The 22,688-nt window shown below is 34.4% G+C and overlaps 1 protein-coding gene across 5 annotated transcripts; it reads right to left on the reverse strand.

The window, feature by feature from the left end:
• Window positions 1-1,735: 1,735 nt before the first annotated feature.
• LOC120073830 (uncharacterized) lies at window positions 1,736-22,042 on the reverse strand. Of its 5 annotated transcripts, none has more exons than XM_039026694.2 (18): window positions 21,492-22,042; window positions 21,037-21,255; window positions 20,800-20,895; window positions 20,436-20,488; window positions 20,159-20,255; window positions 20,000-20,073; window positions 17,603-17,717; window positions 17,288-17,398; window positions 16,323-16,399; window positions 14,921-14,990; window positions 6,550-6,615; window positions 3,637-3,744; window positions 3,376-3,506; window positions 3,153-3,219; window positions 2,971-3,035; window positions 2,792-2,885; window positions 2,503-2,570; window positions 1,736-2,376 (listed from the first exon to the last, which is right to left on the reverse strand). In XM_039026694.2, the coding sequence occupies exons 1-18, from the start codon at window positions 21,645-21,647 to the stop codon at window positions 1,995-1,997; spliced, it is 2,049 nt and encodes a 682-aa protein (XP_038882622.1). In that variant the 5' UTR covers window positions 21,648-22,042; the 3' UTR covers window positions 1,736-1,994. The 5 variants fall into 5 exon arrangements, with proteins under 5 accessions (XP_038882622.1, XP_038882623.1, XP_038882624.1 ...); XM_039026695.2 differs by having other exon boundaries at window positions 14,921-14,987; window positions 21,492-22,030; XM_039026696.2 differs by lacking the exon at window positions 21,037-21,255 and having other exon boundaries at window positions 21,492-22,030.
• Window positions 22,043-22,688: the final 646 nt, after the last annotated feature.

The following is a 22,688-nucleotide window of genomic DNA, read 5'->3' on the forward strand; positions in this document are numbered from 1 at the left end:
GAAAATTTATGTACTGAATTAGTGCTTCATAGCCTACTGATGTATTTCAAATTTAAGGTTCTCGCTGAGGGGTGTCTAATAGGTAGACGATGTACCGGAAAATTTAAATTTAATTCCTTTTCAAATTTTATTTTCATAAATGTCCATTTTTTTTTTTTCGTATATAAGATTTAATGAATTTTTGAGATTAGAATATTCTTGAATGTGATGGATGGCGGGAGAGAAATTTGACACTGGGGGAATTTTTCTATATTGACGAAGCATTTTTAATGTTGGAGAGAGAAAATATATTTATTTGTTAAGATTTTGTTATTTTGTTTAATTGGAGAGTTAAAATGTATTTATTTATTGAGATTTTATTTCTTTGGTTAATTAGAGAGGAAATGCATTTGATCAAATTTTATTTTTTATTTAAGTTAGTTTTACGTATCAACTTATTGATTTTTCTAATGGATTTATGGTTATTTTAAATATATCTTAGAACATTTTATTAGGTATTTAAAATATTTTAATCAATATATGAAATATACTACCGTTTATAAATTAGAGATTGATTCAATGTTTGACATAAATTATAGCATAAACTAATATATGAAATATACCACAGTGTATAAATCTCATATTGGCTTATTGTTCAATATAAATCATAATATATATCATAAATTTTATTTATATCATATTATACATATAATATATAAGTAGTCAGAGAAGGTGAAGAGACGGGAGATAGAGAGAGAATGATTGACAACTTTGAAAAAAAAAAATTGGTTGAATTAAATCTTGCATGTGCATTGAGGGAATTTTTTAGTTTCTTTTTTAAAAATATGTATAATTAATTATAGGCGGGAGATAAAAAGGTAATTGGACCTGTAATTAAGAAATCATTTGGACATTTTTGAAAATAATAGTAAAGCTGCATAAAAATGAAATTTATAACTTTTATCAAGGTCATGTGTTGTTATCCTAAAATTTAATATATTTATTGATTGAGGTCTAATAGCTTGCGCATTTATTTGAAAAATTAACATACTTGCTGATTGATACATGATAACAGGATGTTGATTGGACTCGAAAAAATATTTTTATATGCGTGATTTAAAAAATAAAAAAATTAAAAATTAAAAAAAGAAACTTAAAGACACGCATGCAATTTTCATAAGTTCGATTGAAAATTTGAGTTTGTATATATTTTCATAAAGAGAGAAAAAAAGGGGTTATAATTGAATGAGGTGCTGTCACGTGGTAAGAAAATAGGCAGTGGGTGTCTTTTTAACACATTTGGCCACAGCTCGTTGTTATTGGTTACGAAGTGATGAGCCTCCACATGTAATACATGATTATGATGATGATGTAAAAAATCCCCTACTGCCTGTGGCTGTGGTTACTACCACTTCAAATTGGAAAATTTTATACTAATGAAACGTCAACATACTTTTAAAAATAAAGTAGACTAACATTAACTTGAGATCTACATCTATTAACATTTACGTAGACAAAAATTTATAGAGTAAATAAAGAAAGTAAGGTGTTTGGAAACCACTAGAAACTTTTTCATTCAAATATATTTTGCTTCTTGTGTGTGGTGTGTACTCAAAAACTGCATCCTCCAAATAAGTACAGCACAACTGGACCACTCTACCCACCATAAATCATTGTTCCATTTCAGCATAAAAGACAGTACATAATCTACAGTACACAGGACATTCTCGATGGCTACTGCCCACCCACAAAGCAATAATAATAATAATAATAATAATCAACTATAAATATATTTAATGATTGTTTCATGGTAGTGTACTTGTACATACAAAATTTCATCCATAGAGAAAAATTTACACTTGTATTATTGCTTCAGGAATCTTCAACGTAGAATGATAACATTTTTCTATCACAGGCCATAATCATTTAATGCAAGGTTCTTTCAAATTCCTTCCAGTTGATAAAGAATATTGAATTATAAACATATTTGAACACTGACACACCAGATGGAAGTTTCATCTTCTTTGGTGGTTAGATGCTGAGTCGTAGTCTCTTCCAAGTTCATCAAATTCCCAGTCATTTATCTCCTCATTTGAGTCCATTGTATCTACTCCTTCATCCGTATCTAGTTTTGCCATTTCTGCTTCCATGCTGAAATTCTTTGTTCGTTTTGCCAAGGACTCGTCAATTTCTTCGAAATTTAGTCTTCGAACTTCGGCTGTCTGTTCCGGCGTGAAAGCTGGACTTGAATTTACTATATGTGGCTTTTCATTGACGGGTAACTCTGGTTTTCGCCTCACAGTTTCAATCAACAATTTTGGTCTCTTGATGGATTCAAATTCTTGTTTTATTTTTTCAAGCGCATCGAATGTCTCTTGTACTTTCTCGTCAAGATTCCTGGATCAAAAGTGTTCATTGTGTTGCCAAAAAAAGCGTAAATTAGTAGTCAAGGGGTGATAAAGTAGAAAACATTGACAATGAATGCTATCCTATTTCCTTGCCTAGTCAACACTATTTTAGTACCTGACAACTCCTTTTGTTTCATAGAATTGCATCCTTACTGTATCCACAGTGCTTAAGGTGGAAACAAACTGGCCAGTTAAGAAAAGCAAGGAAATAGACAGACCAGAAAATTAATTAGATAATACAACAAAGAGCACGGTTGAAAGACTAAAAAGTAAACACTAGCAACAAATTAAAGATTGTGAATGGCAAATGCAACATAATTTTGAAGTACAATGTACCAAATTGACACCTTATGAATGAAAAGGAAGTTACAAGCATTCAAATAGTACTATCAATACCGATATACCTTGGATTCCATATCCAAATATTCCTCTTCAAGCTTTCTCCGTTGTTTATGGACATCTAAACTTCTATCATCTATATCGGGTGAAACATCTGACCTGAGGAAAGTTGGTCTCAGCAGCCTGGTTAATTATTTCACAAGTATTCTCATAAGAATAAAATGTTTTTTTAGAAGAACCATACTCTTTCATCGAACTCAAGTTCTCCTCAAGTTTTTTGATACAAGAAAGTGAGGGCTCCAATTTTCCCTAAAGAGAATAGATGGGCCAATATGCACGACAGTTCAGAAAACAGTAAACCACATCCCACAGAAGCAGTGGATGGCAACTAATGAAGATAAAATCAGTAAACTAGATAGCCTTTACCTTGTAAGAAGAGAGAAGGTTGATGACCAACTTCACAAAATAATCTCCATATTTTTCCAGCTCACCACTTGAAAAAGAGAGAAGAAACCAACGCCAAGCAATTTACTCATACTAGAATAGAGTATAACTTAAACGGAAAGACATGGTAGCTGATTCCATTTATTTGGTTCCAAAACAAGCAACGTAACTCAAATAATATTCTAGGCAAAAACAATTAACATACTCGACATGCTCCTCCTTTAATTGTCTTAGGGATATCTGGAGGTTCCACATATGCTCTAAAAAGTTTTTACATGCATTTACGGCACTGGCTTCTACTTTATATGAAGCAACAGATTTGAACAGCTCATCTTCCTATAACAAAAGAAAATCAAAAGGGAAAATTAAAAAAAAAAAAAAGAAAAAGAGAGAAAAGACCTTCAATTTGACACGTTATTGCAGGATGATATTAGTTCAAACAAGGCACAACCTATAGCTTGATTACCTTTGTCTTCAAGTGCACAAGTATCTGGTTACTTGCTTCATCAAAATGCTCTCTTTCTTCTCTTGCATTATGAAGGCGCATACGAGCAGCAGAGAGCAAAGTATTGACCTGAAACAAAGCATACATGCCCACAGAAGCTGATAAGTAAAAACAGAGTTCAAGTATCATATTCATGGTGAAGGTCGCACCCCAAAGAAGCAGAAAACTTTACACACTGAATATTGGATAGACTGACACTGAAAATCCATTGATGGTTTTTATACTCATATTTGGAGGGATACTTATCTAAAAAACAAAGTTCTTCCTCTGGGAGCTCAGTTATTCGAGCATCAACACCTCGAGATGTCCTTTAGAAGAAATTCCCTTGGATTTACTTGTCTCCAATTTGCTGCCCAATTTGTTAATCTTTAGCCATAAGAACAATTAACACCAATTTCTTGCTTAACTCTGCGTGGAGATCTGCATTTTGAGTCGTGGAAGTGCATTTCATTTTCCCATTGCTTTGCTTCTTGTTGGGCCATCCATGAGATGATCCTTCTTTTGTTCCCTTCAGGCTTCAACTTGATATTCTATGAAACCTTGTTAAAGGCCTGGAATCCTTGTGCGGCTTTGTTAAATTAGTCTCTCATCTTTTGGGGTATTGTATCATAGCCACAACAAGATTCCGGGTCTTCGATTGGGTGGTTCTCAATGTTTGTTTAGAGCATCGCGAGAGCTTGATTAATCGGTTTCTCATTTTCTTAGTTGAACTAAACCTGTTATCATGATATTCACGACTCTTTTGCTTCAGAAAATGCTAGCACTATTTTGAGAATCCTTACTTGTAAGAGCTGCTACAGTCGCCTATGTGCTTAAATCTTCTTTTCCTGCTATTGCCTTGATTCACTAGTACAGAACCTTGTGTTCACTTGTGTGAGCTCTTAGCTTTCATGCTTGTGCATTCTATATCTTTATTCATTTCAGTGAACGCCGTCCCTTGCTCATGCAAACTTGTTGGCAACTTATTCTTTGCTTGCTTTTTTTCTTAATTTGCAGTCTCACTTGTACGTTGCTAGTGTGAGACAAATGCTTCTTGAAGTTTTTGACTTTTTTTTAATGTGAAGATGAGTACTTGGGTTGAGTCCATTCTGGTTTTTTTTTTTTTTTTCCAGCTCTTTCATTATTTTCGAAAATCTTTCAATCAAGTCACCTAAACTTGATCTTCGATTTAAACCCTGGGGCACTCTTAATAACTCTATGGAGCCTATTGCATGTTCCTACTAAATTATGAAAGATGCCAACGAGAAACACAATTTCTCAACATATGCATAGTGATATTCAGTAATAGTGGATGAGAGCACCAATTTCAGTCACTCAGATAGAACTCTAGCAATGTTTTTGTAGAGACAAGATGTGAGGCTAATAGGTCTATAGTCTCCAACCCTTTAGCATCAATTTTTTGGGACTGAGGCAAATGTAGGTTCCCTTGAGGCTAGCATTTCCTCGAGTGAAGCACCCTTTCCATGTTGAGAATATGTTGCAATGACCCTTGCTTCCCTTGCACTTTGTATTTGGGTTCCTTTTATGAGGAAATGCCTTGTCCTGATAGTAAATCTTTTTGTTTGGTTAGCGTGAAATGGGTGGAACATTTGAGACAAGAATTTCTATGATTGAGAACGAGATGTGGGTCTATGAATGTTGTGTTGACGGCATGTTGCAAGAACATACCAACGCCACTCAAAATTTCCACTACCAAGCCTCAACCTTTCTTGGCAGATAAGCTACAAGAAGGATTCCTTGAAAGATACACAGAAAGGCTTGGACAACATGCCAGCATTATACCGGAGACTTTTCTGAAAATGGAAGACAAAATGGTGCAACACGGAGAACATGCAAGATGACAATGACTAAATTTCAATCTACTGAATGCACCTTGTACATCTCTACGGCTATGTGACCAGGTAGTGGACCCTCACTTCAAAGAGTGCTTGGTTTTGATGATATTTTAGAGTATAACAAAACAAGGGAGACATATTTTACCCATCTGAGACATGTATCATTAGCCAGAATATGTTTGACTTCAAAATGTTGTGTTTTTGTTGTTAGCTGCAAAGGGATGCAGTAAATAATTTTAGTTGCTACCAAAGAATAGGAAAAGTTTCAAACCATGAAGCATGTCCGAAATTTTTCTGGGTCTTGCCACTTTTTATAAAAAGTTCATTTGTGGTTTTAGCCCCATCGTCACCCCACTAATCGGTTGTGTCAAAAAGGAAGATTTCCGAAAATTCAAGTGGCTGAAGCTGAAGCAACTACTTTCAAAGTAACAGAAAGAAAAGCAACGACTGGAGTGGGAGAGTCAGAGTCGAAAAGAGGATTCCTCACTTCTCCCTCATTCAAAACCATACATGAGACTTTCATCTCGCATGGCTCCTAAGCTAAGTGATAAAACATATTGCCAACGAATTTACAGTAAGTCCCCATTAACCGCTTAGGCATCGACCCGGGAAGAATCAATTCCAAGCTTATTGATAATCCATGATCAACTTCCTTTCGTTTTGAACGCACGATGAAGATCTATTTACCACAACAGTCTTGGTTTTTACTAGATTTCTCACCTGTGTGAAATTCCTGTTAGTGCCTGGACTGGAGTCGGTGTCATTCTATCTTTATGGAGGGAGAAGATAAGGAGTATTTATAGTTGACAGTTGAGACATCAATGATTCTTCATCGAACACATACTAGAGCAACCCATGAAAGTATACCAACTTCCCATTGGAAAAAATATGGTAAAAAAAATAAAAATAAAAGCACAACAAATCATCATAGAAGTAAGAAAACTAGACAAGAGAGGGAAAGTGCGAGATAATAGATAAAAGAAAGAATTTCAGTACACAAGAATGAGCCTGCTGAACATGGCAGAAAAAGAAACCCAACCTTTTTCAATTCAGCTTCCAGTTGATCCTTTTGGTTCTCAAGTTCTCCAATATCATCTGTCAATTCCTGAAAAATACCATGAAGTTTGACTACAATAAGTAATGAAATGGATCACTGTACTAGCACAATCGCGATAGGAAGCACTTGTAATCCAAGCATGCTACTAAGTTGTTGTGCCGAATATAAATAGAAATTTCAAACAAATATCATTGATAAATATATATACCAAAAGGGGAAACAAGTAAAAAGAGGGGAAGGAGCCAAACTAAAATTCATAATAGTAATATAATCCCATAATTCCTCTTGGAAACATTTTTCATCATCATAAATTGGAAAATTTGAATAGGAATTATAATTTTCTAAAATATTTGTAGATACTTTTCATATAACAAGATTATTATTATTTCTCTTACAAGAAACTGAGATATATTGATTGAAAGGAAAATAACAGCCAACCCCCCTATAATAATTATTAGAAGACGATAATTACAAAATTATATTTTGGCTGCAGACATCATGTTTATATTTAAAAGATCATTTTTATATTTAAAAACTATAGTGAATCAACTCTTTTTAAAAAAAATACGATAGTCATTTATTAACATCAATCGGTAATCAACCTACATGATGATTAACTATAATGAATAATAACAAATATTAATATCAATGGACTGGAATCACTTATTAACCTATATACTCATTAACCTGCATATTTATTATGAGTAAAAACTTATTAACCTATATAATGATTGAGCACAATCACCATTAACCCACATAATAATTACGTGGAATGACTGATATACATGTTTTGATTTTTGCTATATTTTATTTTAATTATGCTAGATTTACATTAACTTCTTCCATTCCAATCAAAGCTTCCAAAAAAAAAAAAAATGAAATAACATAAAACCACGTAACCTTCCATTCTTTCTTAATGGAAAGCCATAAATCAGCTGATAAATGAACTCCTTTATTATTACTCGATCCAAAAAAAGCAAGGTTGGGGGGGGGAGATTGGTTAGAGAACAATATGAATCTCTGCTTTCAATACCAACACTCGAAGATAACTGACCAAAATAAGATGTTACGCTTCTCAGGGCTTTTACATTTCCAAACATGTATACACAGGCCTTGGAGGAATGTCTGCACCCTTGTAGTGAGGAAACCAAAATAGGAACTCACAGAGAAGGACCAGAACGATTAAGTTTCCACAATCTTCAATCTAGAGTCCAAGAAAAAATTATATCATCCAGGTTTGCAAATAAAGCACCTTTCTCAATTTCCTGATCTACTCGACTTAAAATACAAATTAATCTAAATTAACAACTAACCTACTATTAACTACATTATACAAATAATGCAACTAATCTCCCCCATCAATTTACATGTTAATTGGATGAAAGGTGAAGTTTGAAAGAGCTAATTGGTTTTCCAATAAAAAAACACGAGCTTTAAGAAAAAGACTCAAGGAAAGGAGCATGAAAAAGATCCAAAGCAATCATTTCCATATTTCCGCCATTAGCAAAGAGTAAGTGAAAGATGGTTTCGAATAGTGACTTGGGGGGTAAAGGTAGGCCAAGGGTTGGAGAGCAATTTTCGGGAAGTCCCGGTTTCTCGTCATCTCGACGTAAGTTTATTGTAGTGTTTCTTTTCTTATTTCAATAATTTTTTCTATCATATTTGTGTTGGAGCTTTTGGTTCCCATTAAATTCAATTTGAATTGCAATAATGGGCTATTGTTGGAAAACCACCATAAGAATTCTGAAGTGACAACTCCTTTTGTACTCGAGGATTTTGAAATTTGATAGAAACTACGAATTCAAAATAGAAATTGAAAGTAAATGTTATTGATATAAGAAGAGAATTACAATAATTCAAACACCTAAAGGGGCTTGGATTAGGTTCTCCCAAAAACTGCTAAAAAATTGTGGCTGCCTACGACCCCATAATCTCACTCTAGTTATAACCATCTTTCACTAACCAGCTCTTTGCTAACGACACATACCCTCCCAATATCTTAATAACATATCTACTACTTCCCTACTTATATTCCTGACAAATTTTTAAAAGAGCATTCCCCTTAACTATGTTTAGAAGTTCTTTATTATTATCCATTCCTCTATCAAACGCTGCTCTTCTCGCCCCTGTGTTAGCACAACCTTAATGAGCTTTTATGGGCTGAAAAAGATTGAAAGTTCACAGCAGGTAAATAGTTTATTGTAAAGTTGGAAATAACATAAACCAATAATAATGAAAGAGGCTTCCTGTCACCACTTTAACTATCACCTGATCAAACTTCTATTCCTCTCCAAAGGCACAGAAGGAAATTCCTAAGAATAAGTGCTCTAACCATCTTCCCTTGTTAGCATCTCTGTTCCCCATAAAGCTAGGGACAATTGGGTTTTGAGTTTTTCTTAACAACGGCAAAGCCAGCAAGTCAGATAACATGCTCCAACCATCACTCTTTCCAACTGAGACATTAATTCTTCCTTTCCTCACATTGGATTCAAGCTTTAGATCTTCTACAAAGACTCCTCTTCCCATTTCCTCTTTTTCATTAACCCATAAATCTTCTGTTCTTTGATTGGCAAAATATGGAGGTGAGAAAAACTTGTTTGTGATTGGTTAATTAAGAGGTGATATTTTTTTTGAAAGAAGGAAAACGATGGCGGTGAAATCTCTATAAAAAGCAACAAATTTAGAAGAATTATTGCACGGAGGTGCCGTGAGCCTTTTTAAGAAGTACAGCTGAGAGCCACTTGAAGTTTATTTTCTCTTCAGTAATTTATGTTTGTGCAGTAAACCTATTTGAAAAATACAGTGTGTATTTTTCTTCTTGTTTCTCGTATTGTTTATTCCACGCTATGAGTTATGGTACTAGACTCAAATAGTTCTTGTTGGGCTATTCGGGGAGAGATTTGTAGCACAAGTATTGGGTTCTTTGCAATCTCTATCATAGTAAAACCTGCAGTTGCAGAAAACATGACGTAGCCCCTAGTTTTGGGGGAACCATTGTATTTTTCAGTGTTGTTCTCTTTTTCCCTTATCATCTTTATTTCCAATTTTATACCAATTACTTATTTGACTTTAACCTGTGAAGTAGGAGTTTGAGATATAATTTAGTTTATTCTGCATTTATTTATATCTCGCATGAGTTCCCAACAAGTGGTATCAAAGCTTCTGGTTTAAGAATCATGGATCAACAGAACCAAGAGGATTTGAGTGTATCATAAAATTTGATAGGACAAATTTGGATATTGGAAGATGCAGGTTAAGGATTTCTTGACTTACAAAAAAATGCATAAAGCATCCTGAGAGGAATGTCAAATGAAAATTGGGAGAACCTAAATGAAGAAGCAGTCACAGTCATCAGAATGTGTTTGTCGATGGATGTTGCCAGTCTTGTAGGCTTGTAGCCACTGAGACTAGTTCAATCAAATTGATGGAAGCATTTACAAACAGGTACGAGAAATCATATGCTAATAGTAAGGCTTATCTCTTTAAGAAATATTTCAACATGAAAATAGCTGAGGATGTTTCTGTTAATTCATATATTATTAAGGTTACCACTTTAATTAATCAGTTAAAGTCTATTAAGGTAGAATTTACTGATGAAATGTATGCTATTCAGTTATTGATATCTTTACCTGATAGTTGGGAAACTATGAAAACAATAATGTCTAATTCATTTGGGGATAATACATTAAAGTTTTTAGGAGTTTATTTAGCTATAGCTGAAGAAATTCGTAGGAAAAACAGTAGTAAAGAATCTATTGTAGGTTCAACTTTAGTTGTAAGCAAGGGTAAAAACAAGATAAATTCTGAAAATGATTGACCGAATAGCAGTATGAAAAAGTGGAATAATAGGAACAAGGAAATAAAATGTTTTTCTGTCACAAAAGGGTCACTTCAAAAGTCAGTGTAGGAAATTAGAGGAAGATCTAAAAAGAAAGCAATAGGTGAATATAGTTGAAATTGATGAAGAAATAAATGATGTTTGTGTCTGTGTTGAGAGTAACACATAAAGTAGTAGCGACTCATTTGAATGGACAATTGATAATGCAACTTCCGTACATATAGCTCCAAATAGGAGTCTATTCACATCTTTCACATCCGGACACTATGGCCTAGTAAGGATGGGGAATGGTAGGGCTTCCAATATAGTTGGAATTGGAGATATTAATCTGAAGATGGAGTTTGGAGAAAAGTTAGTACTACGAAATATCAGGTTTGTACCTAGGATGAAGATAAATCTGATCTCTGTTGGCAAGTTGGATGATGAAGGTTACAGGTGTGAGTTTGGCAATCCCCAGTGTAAACTAATGTTTGGATCCTAGGTAGTGGCAGTTGCCACAAATATTCTACACTGTACAAATGTCAATTTAATGTTACCAAAAGAAAGGATCAGTGAGATGGTGGATGCCAGTTAAAGCTGCAGATGGCAGGTATAGAGTTATAGTTAAGGCAGCAGTAATGATATTCAATTTCGATCAATTGGATCAAGATCCCTCACAAAAGCAATCGAGAAATCCGAGAGAGAAAGTTGATGACCATCACGAAACCCCCAATTGTGACGAATGGATCGATGAAGTCGTTAAGCCGAGTAAGTGCATCAGATTGGAAGACCAAAGCAGTTGCTAGGGTAAAAAAATAGAGTCTCCAGTTTGGCAGCAGGCTTGAAGGAAGGAGTCAAGCCACTTACAGAATGTGTCTTTCTTCAAAAACAGGTGTTCAAGATTGAAGAAGATGTCAATTGATACCACTTAGCTGAAGTGGGAGTACGGACTATCTTTTATATCTAGGGGACAGTTCCACGTAGTTGTTCGTACCTCAGAGCAAGCACAGATTATCTACAGTTATTTTATGATAGTTTCCTATTTTGTTACTTTGCTGATTTTACAGGTTCTATGTTGAACCTTGGAATTCGCCAAGAAAATTAGAAATAACAGACGTAGTGGAAGCAAAGTCTTGGAATTTACCAAGATCATAAAGTTTTGTTGCAGTGGGAGGCAAGATCGTCGTTTTGTCTCTAAGTGGGAGATTGTTAGGAAAGTGGAGACAAAACTTTATCTATTCTTGGAGCCCAAACAAAATTAAAGCACGTTTCCTCTTTTTCATTAACCAATAAATCTTCTGTTCTTTGATTGGTAAAATATGGAGGTGAGAAAAACTTGTTTGTGATTGGTTAATCCAGAGATATTTTTTTGAAAGAAGGAAAACTGTGGCGGCGAAATCTCTTAAAAAAGCAACCAATTAGAAGAATTATTGCACAGAGGTCCCGTGAGCTTTTTTGCTAAAGAAGAAGTACAACCGAGAGCCACTTGAAGTTTATTTTCTCTTCAGCAATTTATGTTTGGGCAGTAAACCTATTTGAAAAATACAATGTATTTTTTCTTCTTGTTTTCAGGGTTTCTCATATGGTTTATTCCAAGTTACCAAGTTGCAGTGACGGTCAAATCTAACCCTTTTCTTCACAGCCCCAAGTTGCAGCCGTCGCCATGGTGAAGTATTCTAGAGAACCAGACAATCCCACCAAGTCCTGAAAAGTCCGTGGCTCAGACCTCAGAGTCCACTTTAAGAACACAAGGGAAACTGCACATGCTATCAGGGATTTGCCACTGGCCAAGGCCAAGTTATTGAGTTGTGGTACTGGATTCAAAGAGTTCTTGTTGGGCTATTTGGGGAGAGATTTGTAGTGCGAGTATATGGTTATTTGCAATCTCCATCATAGTAGAACCTGCAGTTGCAGAGGAGTAGACGTAGTCCCGAGTTTGGGACGAACCAGTATATTTTTCGGTGTCGTTCTCTTTTTCCCTTATCCTCTTTATTTCCAATTTTATGATCGATTACTTATTTGGCTCTAACCTGTGAAGTGGGAGTTTGAGATATAATTTAATTTATTCCGCGTTTATTTATATCTCGCATAAATTTCCAACACCAACAACCTTGCAATCATCACTCTTTTGTTGGCAAATGAACTCACGGAGGATTAGAAAGAAGATGAAAATATATATCTCTCAACCCAACAGCATGAGTACAATACATGGATTATGAGAAAGTTAGCTACACACTTCAACCAACCTAACTCTAAACTTCCCTCTCTCTTGAATAAATGAAGCTGTAAAAGAATTATTTTTATTAACAAAAAATGATAATAATAAAATGTACATATCTCAACTATAGAAGCATGAATACAATCCATGGGTACGAAGAAAAAGGGAGAGATAGCTACCCACCTCAACCAACCTAACTCTTCTCTCTTTCTTCAAAATTTAAGGTCTTGTTTGGTAACCACTTGATTTTGATTCTTGAAAATTAAGCTGATAAACACTACTTTTACCTATAAAGTAGTTTATTTTGTTATTCACTTTCCACTAGTGTTTCAAAAACCAAACCAAATCTTGAAAACTAAAAAAAAGTAGTTTTCAAAAACTTTTTTTTTTTTTTTTAGAGTTTAACTAAGAATTCAAGTGTCACTTCCATAAATATAGTATGAAATTTAGGAGAAAAGAAGCATAAATTCAAAAACTAAGGCCTCATTTAGTAACCATTTGGTTTTTCGATTTTAGTTTTTGAAACCTCTTTCACCTCTAAATTTCTTACTTCGTTATCTACCTTTTACCAATGTTTACAAAAACCATGCCAAGTTTTTTAAATTAAAAATAATATTTTAAAAAATTTATTTTTGTTTTTAGAATTTGACTAATGTTCAACTCTTTTCCTTAATAAAGATGTAAACTAATGTAAGAAATGGAGAGAAAATAGGTTTAATTTTCAAAAACCAAAAACCAAATAATTACAAAATGGGACCTAAATTGTTACCAAATGGGACCTCAAAGATTTACTTTCAAACAATAGGGAAAAGGGCGATGACACTTCTAAAGGAAGAAGGCATATGGGTGGATGTTCATGGCTTCTCGGCCTCTGCCCCCATTTAGTTTCCCATGACACTGCACGGAGATCAAGTTCTCCGAGGGGAATTACTTTTAAAGGGGGGCATATGGGTAGGGGATGTTCATGTTTAGTTTTTTTTTTCTTTTTTTTTTTTCAAATCAATAAAAAATTAATTCCTTTATAATATTTTAAATTTTCTTTAAAGACAATAACAAGCCAGGGATTGAACCCTGGCCTTGGAACTATTAAACAATACCAATGCCACTTCCGACCACAGAAGCAACTTTTTCCACACAAATTTTTCATATAAATGGGTTAAATTCCTTATGGAGAATCTCAATTTAAAGAGGAATTTCTTAAACATCCTCATAGAAATAAAATATATTACCTTTCATATTAACTTATTATCCATACATAGTTCAAATGATGGTTCAAACGTAATTATCCATGTTATTAAACAATAAAAATATAAATTTAAAATTATATATAACAATGATATTGATAATAATTTTTTATTTAAAAATTAAAAAAAAAAAAAAAAAGAAAAAAAAAAAGAAGGGGAGAGAGGGTGGGAACAGGGACAGGGAATGTTCCTCATCTCCATCCCCATTTAGTCATGCAGATTTTTTCCCCCCATTACCCACCTAAACGAGAGTTCCCCATGGAAAAAAGAACATCCCTATGCAAGGGTACGAGTTTTGTTTCCCATCCCCAATGGGTTAATTGGAGGATTTATGGTTTAGGAAATTTGCCTTTGGGGTGTGACCTTAGATAGCCTAAGTTTAATAAAACCATATTTAAAGTGTGGGTTTAAGTAACCTGGACTAAAAGAAAGTTATGTTTGAGTGCAAGTTTATAAAACTTGAGTTTATAAAGTCTTATTGTATCTAACATATATGTTATTTTGTTTCTAAAAGTATATTTTATTTTTAAAATTATTAATTTTTTATTTAATATTTTTCATTATTATGTTATTTTGTTTAAACAAAACTAAATGTACATGTATATCGCTATATTTCTAATTTCTACCAGAAATATTTTTTCCTAAAAATGGTACTAATATTATATGAATATTTGATTTGTATGAATATTGTAGCCCAACCGTTACTATACTAAAAGGTAGGAGGTTAGAAAAGCATTTTTTATTGATTTTATCCAAAATGCTCAACTGATCATTACAATAGAGCCATTAATGTAATTTCTTTGTAATTTAATTAATTAATTGTATAATTTACCTTCGATTGATAATTAAAATAATCTTTTTACTGAGGAAGAGAAAACAAGTAGAAAATTGGCACAGCAGAAGCGTCAGGAAGTTGACAGAACCAGAAACTCGATAGCAAGATATCCAAAGCATACTATGCAAACGAATCTATATAGCTCAAAAGCGAAAGTTCTTACCTGTAGCTTTCTGATATTTTCTGATGGGTTTATCAACTTCTCTAAGGGATATTATCTCTTTTAGAAGGAAAATTACCTTCTCAGCTTGGACCATTTCCTTGGACTTAGCTACCCGAAAGTTGAGTGCCTCCTCCTTCTGCTCTCTGCTAATGACATGCAGAAAAAGATAAGAAACGCATTCAACAAGAGAGCCGGAGGTGAATCTCCACTTTAAGACCCTTATCAACAAAAGTACCTCCGTATACTTATGACGCTGTCACAAGAGAAGTATAATGTACCAGCTTTATAATAAATCATATCTATTCTCTCATCCTTTCACAATCGATTCTACTTGACATGACAGTTGAGATTTTTGTAACAGCATAATATTTTAGCATGACAAAAAGGTAAAGCTTAGAGATTCACTGATTCATTTGAGGCAGCATAATATTCTTTTTTCATTTCAGTGCTTTATTTTTGCATTAAAAACCAAAATGGTCACCTGCCTATCAACAGATCATCAGAAATATCAATCATGAGAAGACATTTATACGTATTTCAATACAGATAGAGTTTGTATCTTTTGAGCATTAGCCTCTTTTCATTACATTAGTGAAAAATTTTGTTTCTTGTTCAAAAGAATTTAGGGTTGAGGGAGATAAAAGGATTAACATTGAGGGTAAAGAAGGTAAAGTAAGTTCTATTTTGGGCTCCCTCTTTTCCTCCTAGTCAGGGTTTTTTTTTCTCCTTTGAACAATCATTGATCTCTAGGCCCAAATTCCCAAACTAGTGCTTAGACAACATATAACATGCATCCACAATATACTATTACCTTCTTGTAAACCAAGTCTGAAAAAACATTTGGGTAATTTTGCTTCGAGGCTTGAGTTGTCTATTTTGTAAGACGACTTCCTATAACTTCTCCAGTTTTCCCCATCTTTTGTGCAATTGGATGAAACATACTTTTATTGACCCTCTTATGCAATGGGGGTGTTTGATACTACACATCTTCAGAATATATCTTAATGTTTTTCTTATTAACCCACAATACGCAAAGCGCAAGGGAGCAAGTTCCTGTTCCTTGTGGTCACTCCTGAGAGAGGGAGAAGTCCTTTCAATCAATGTGATTAAGGGTTTAGTTAGAGACTTTGCTTAGAAGGAACTAAACTTTCCAAAATGTCTACAAGAAAAACGATGTTTTCGGGGAAAATAGTGAAAGCTCTGGCATCTCTTTGGTGCTCTCGTAGTAAATATTATTGTAACTATTGTCTTCTGTTTCTTAGCCAATGGGAGTGATATTTTAACTCCTTGACCTTGAAAGAGGATCTCTTGTCCTCACCTTTTGTATTCTTTCATGAGTAATGGGAGCGTCAAATTTAAAATAATATCACAAAAAATGCCATATTGCACATGGAACCCTTATAAGAGCAAAAAAAACATGAAAGCAACAATTAACAAATACGTGCAAGCCATAAATCTGCATTAGTATTATATTAAACCTGTGGTCTACAATACGCTTTTCAGCTTTCAAGGTGGAATTGGCCAAAGATTCCGATAAAATTCTCAGTTTCTCAACCTGCAATATAAATTGATTGTGGTTGTTTAACGGTAAAAGCATACAAACAATCAATCCATAAATAAAGAAACTAGAATTTGTTTCATTAACAAACTTTCTTTTTCAAACAACTACCAGCTTGAAGAACATCAAGAGCAAAAACATAGTTTTTGCAAACATAACCATGATGGTGCATACTACTACTGATCTTCCATTAGGACTATTATAGTGCTAATATTAGTATTATAACACTATTGTAAATATCTTTATCATATTGTCCTTGATTGTCTCTTTACCTTCTCCTACCTGGGTTAACACTTGTACACTTTATCTCTTCAGTGAATGGAATAAATTATTATGATACCCCAACCTTAGTGTTTACAAGGACCAAAGATTCTTACATTGATTTTCTCCTGGTAACCTTTCTAAAATCCCATTCTTATTTAAATAAATAAAATAAAACGAAAACACACCTACTTTACAACACCAACAATTCTTCTCTAGAGTATGTCTATTGCAGAACATGTAAAACCGTGTAAGACTTAAGACTCTAGATTTTGAAGAGAGAGAGAGAGAGAGAATAAAGTAAATCTTATTCAGCAGGCCACAAATATTTCAACTCATCAGTTACTGCAGTCAGATATCTAAGGACTAAATCCCCGACACCTCTATCAAAAAATTTGTTTAATAAGTGAATGGTATTAGTGAGAGTTTAATAAAGTTGATATCACCGTATGTGGAATTTTTAAGATTTAATTGGGAAATATAAGTACTGAAAATGGCAGATGTGCTTAAAATGCATGAAGTTTGTTATATGCAATCTAGCTCCAGTCAACCAACCAAAAACATCAGATTAGTTAGTTCCCTTATCCCATTCTCTTAACCCTACAGCCAGGGAGAGGAACGGACCTTTTCAGCATGAAGCTGTGGAGAATCCCCGTTGTTGAACAGCTTCTTCTTTAGTAGGAGCTCCTCCAACTTGGAGCATAATTGAACTTGTGAAAGTATTTCTTGTAGAATCTGTAATTTACATTATGAGATCTAATGTGACTTATACTTTCTTAAAACTCAAAAAGGAAAGCAAATAACAGAAAAGATGAACAAGTACTTGCTAAAACATTAAAAGTTGAAGCAAATAATAAAAAATGGTTAACTAGAAAAATGACCACATTTAATACATGGTTCATATCTATGTCTTTAGATATAAAATAAAGTCATAACCACCTTAGAAGCTCTAGTATCATCATCAAATGTGTTATCTCCGTCTCCACTTGAAGGTGGCATCTCTTCATGATTCTCATCAAGTGTTTCTTTCAAACTACATGCTTTAGCATCTATTCTGAGAGCAGAAAATTGGAAGAATAAATAAATTTGTTTGAAAAAGGAAATTACAGCGTGAATCTGCTAAATACATAACTACTAATTAACTAATATTACAGAGAAGATCAAATCCCACATTAGTGATCAACTACCCATAAGATAATTATCTGTAACTTCCCGTAACTTTATACCCATAAATTCCCAAATTAATATTTTCAGCCACTCTCTATTTTCCTTATCCATCTTATGAGTCCCACACCAAGTACCAGTAAAACTGGATTCGAGGATTATCAATACCCACACAAATAGATCACCGCGTCCTTGTGGTGGAAAAACTTGGAAACTGAATAGCAATTTTTGGCTCCCAACTTGTTTCCTTGATACCTTGACCCTCCTACTGAATAAGAACCTCTAGAGTGTTATCTCTACTTTGTCACACCAACAAAACTAGTTTTTCTTCAACTGCTCTGTTAATGAGCCTGCAAGCTAGCACGCAAAATTTCAGGGGTAACAACTGCTCTGTTAATGAGCCTGCAAGCTAGCACGCAAAATTTCAGGGGTAACCTATAAGACCCAAAAATCCTTTTGGTTTTCATATGCTTCGAGGCAATGGCCAAGAAAGCATTGCTCGGTTGTTCACTATATCATCCTTTACAACACCTGCTGAAATAAACTAGTTTAAAGAGTATCCATTCCATTCTCCTTCAATTCACCAAGCATCAGCATTACCAGATCATAGAATCAAAATTTACGATAAAAAAACTGAAACTACAGAACAAGGTCATAAATTGAGATTAAAGTCAGATGCCTAGTATCAATTTCAGGAGGACAGACTGGGTTTGACTTTGATATGCTTCTAAATATTGTGTTCTCAAGAACTTATATGGTGGCTCAATCAAAAATAAAACGAACACTAAGCTTTAGAATAAAAAAACAGGAAACTGGCTTTCGAGTTTGAGAAAAAGTCCAAATGATTGTCAAAGTGAAGGGGCGAAAAATGAGCCCTCAAAATGTGTTAGATGGAGTGTTCCTAAACAATAAAGACAAGCTTTGGTCATTGGAGCGTTTAGGAGAGACCTACTTTTGCAAGGATATTTATTAAGTCAATAGCTGCTGGATTTTATCAACCATGTATAACCTTCCAAAAAGACTAGCCACTCCAAAATGTTCGCTTTTCTCAGACCCTTTGATTTCCATGAAGCATGATACAGCCATTTAGGCAACAAAAACCACAAACTCTTTAGTCGAAGATTGCAGAGGGATCTAACCGAATTCTTTCGTCCTTTCATCTACTCAATAAGAAGTCTTCAATAAATTGTAATAGTTCACAATAGTCGTCCACTACTTTATCCTTCAAATTTCTTCTTTGGAAAACTTCCTGCAGGCTATTACTTTCCTCACAAGCCTCAAAACCAATAAATATCTTCCTTTGAAAGGTCAAAATTTCTTGGGTATCTTGCCGCCAAAAGGTTGACACGAATCATGCCAGAGAAAATCTTGATACCGTTACTAGCTTTATTGAAGAAAAATCTTAAATGTAGTTTCAAGCTTTTCATGATATTCCACAAAAGGCTTCTTGAAATTCCTATCCTTTTACCATTTGTGAATCACCCAAAATTATCTTTTCCAAAAATACGATCTAGTTGGAAGAACTTAGTTCTTTTATTTTCTGAAGTCTGCCTTTGTAGACCTTAAATCCTTGAACTCTTTGATAATTTTTCAATCATTAGTGACAGGTTTTGCATCTTATTAAAAAAAATTAAGAATAAGAATAGGAATAAACCATTACAAGTTTACATAGAGTATATCTAGAGCACCACCGACATGGATCATATAAAATGGAGCAGCCAGGAAGAATTAAACATCAATAGAAAAACTTACAAGCTTCAGTGATATGAAATTGGAAATCAGAATTAATCAATCAGGCTAATACAACCATCAGTGTATTGAAGCTTTTCATAATCCTTTCATTCAGAGTGGGCTGTTACTTTCTCTTATGGTGAATCTTCTACAGCTAATCCCACTTTCTTCACCGGATAATGACAAAATTGAGGTTATGAAAAAGTTTGATTGTATGCTGTCTTAGGACAATTAACTCTAGCTTCCTCCAAGGGCATTCCCTTTTTTGTCATACATACTTGAAAGTCTCATTAGAGCTAACACCAATTCACCCTCGTTGTATAGATTTCAATTTAGTTCAGTTGTAACTCTATCCATACAAATCCATGCATGCATAATGTATCAAATAACTAATTGATGAAAACCAATGAATGTAATATGAAAGATATGCTTATTCACCACCTATCAAAATCAGCATTTATTTTCAGCCCGGCAATTGCTTCTTGGACATATTGCAGCAATTCTTCTCGTTTTACCTAAAAATGGCAGCGACAGAGGGAAGTGACTGCTTTGCCCATGCTAATTTTATGCTGAAATTAATTCATGCCTTCATGACATTACCAGTACTTCATCTTGGTATTCTGAAAATGCATTTGCCAAATTGTGTACACTCGTCATTACCGCTTGACGTACTTCCTTCCCTCCTGAAAGACAGAGCCTGAATATAGCCATGATAAAGGGAACTTAAAGTCTAAGATATGAGTGGGAAAATGATCATGAGGCGTAGAAGTTTCTAAAATTGTTTCTTCTCGTCAGGAAAAGTAAAGTGAGAAAATTTTCTGAAATCAGCTGCAGAGCATAAAGAACACGTAAGGCCTAACTGAGAATGAATATTCACCCATATATCTCTAGAAGTAGTGATTCTTCTTCGTCATTAGGTTCTTCGAGAATCTGAGTCATAGAAAAGAGTTAACCTGCGGTTAAACTCCATGATCAGCAAAAACAAAACCCACAAAAGTAGTAGAGAACAAGAAATCCCTCAATTCCCGGGTGGGGGAAAAAGAATGCCAACAAATTACATATAAAGTGAATACAAGTTAAAATTCTAGGCCTTTTATGCCTATCAGATTATTACATCATTCCAACAGAGACCGAAGTAAATGAAATATTAATATATCTGGAAGTTGGAACTACCTAGCATATTTTCGTATACCAATGTTTTGCAAACAAAAGGATATCGACATGCACTCAATTCAACTTACCATAGATAACGTAATGCCTTCTAGAGCTTGGCTTGTAAGAAATACATCACGAAAAGTTCTTAGCTCGCCTCCCAAATCTGGGTCCACATAATAGACCTGCGCAAGATATCAAGCAGCATTTCATGACGTTCAATGCTGAGGAAGAAAACGAACAAAAAAACAACCAGAAATCCTTCAATCAAATCAGACATGCAAAAATGTTCAGGAAACACAACACTAATTGATTGATATACACACCAATGTAGGTTTTTTCGGAGAATCTTTATTTTCATCGTTAAGCTGGTCTGTCGGACTATTTTTACCACCCTCAATTGAACCTGGTGAAAATCTATCCACCTCTTTGAGGGCAACTAGCCACCTTCTCAATAACTGAACTCTCTCTATGCCTCTAGACGAAACAGATATTTCTTCCAGCCTTTTTACTGTCTGTTTAAACCCCTGCATATTCCTCGGTCCCTGCCTCAAGAATCAAACCCTAAACTTAACTCGTCTGAGATGCAGAAATCGCAACAAGTAACAAACGCGGATACAAAGAGGTAAGTAGTAATGCCTACAGATGTAAACAGAGACAAATACCGTACGGTTCCATGCCCTAGAAGTAAATGTTCAAAGATTCATAACGATACCAACTGAATGAACCAAACGCCATTAAAAGCAAAGAGAATTGAAAGGAAAAGTGAGAATGAAATTACAATGCGGTCTTGGATGATCTTGGCGCCCTCCACAACAGCGTTTCCTGCATGGTAAACGACGGTGCCGGCAACGTTACGGACAGTGCGGGTGATATTATCCTTCCCTCCAGCACCTGCTTCCACTGCCCTGATCACCGCTGCTCTAAGCCACGACATCTTCGCCCTTACCTCCCCAGGTCTCTCTCTCTCGCTCTCTCCTTCTTTCTCTCGTTCTAATACACAAAAACGAGATCGACACTGAATCTCTCAACCTCGAATCAATGTTTGAATAGTTTCTTTCACAATTACAGAAACTATTTCTCCAATGCCGGTGGATGATTTCCGAATAATCGGAGAGCTTGTTGAAGCAAAACGATCGAACCACAACGATGAAGATTTGAGAATGCAGATGAAAAGAGATGGAAATCGATACTGTCCGAGAAAGAGAGAGAGAGAGATCGGAAAATGTAAGAGAATGGGAGAGGGGAAGAAGAAGTCAATAGGAACCGCGTCCCAGTTCAACGCAATTCTTCTCTGAGGCAATGGCTCGATTCCTCTGCCAGCAATTTCGCTCCAAAATTTATAACGATTACCAGAACGGTCCCTTGCAAATCACGCTACCTTCATAAATTGGGACTCTCTCTGTCTTGGGCCTAATCTGAGCCCATTACCGGAAATAAGCCCTATTGGGACGTTAAAAACGTTTGATTAAAAAACACGTTTCGTCCTCAAATTTATAACATTCTAGTTCTTTGATTTGTAACAATTAATTCTTATAATTTCAATTTTAGAACAATTTAAACCATAAACTTTAGCCTATAACAATTTAATCTTTATATTTTTAAATTCATAATAATTTAGTCCTTAATATAGACAAAATTATCATACTTATATGTCAATTTTTATTATTTTAATGATGTAGATTTTGTATTTTATAAAAAATATTGAGTCTCTAATTAGTTTATTGGTTTATTTACGTAGAAAATCCCATTAAATATTAATTCTAATTTCTACCATATGGACTAAACTGTTACATAGTAAAATTCAGGAACTAAAATGTTACAAAATTGAAAGTTTATAGACGAAATCGTTACAAACCAAATTTCAGGAACTAAGTTGTTACTTTTATGAAAATTTAGAGACTAAAAGCGTTTTTTAACCAAACGTAAAATAGTAATTTTAATTTTTTTTGGTCAAATATCAATTTATACCTCTAAA

This window comes from Benincasa hispida, chromosome 3 (assembly GCF_027475165.1).
Source record: "Benincasa hispida cultivar pf3 chromosome 3, pf3_genome.v1.1, whole genome shotgun sequence".
Classification (NCBI taxonomy): domain Eukaryota; kingdom Viridiplantae; phylum Streptophyta; class Magnoliopsida; order Cucurbitales; family Cucurbitaceae; genus Benincasa; species Benincasa hispida.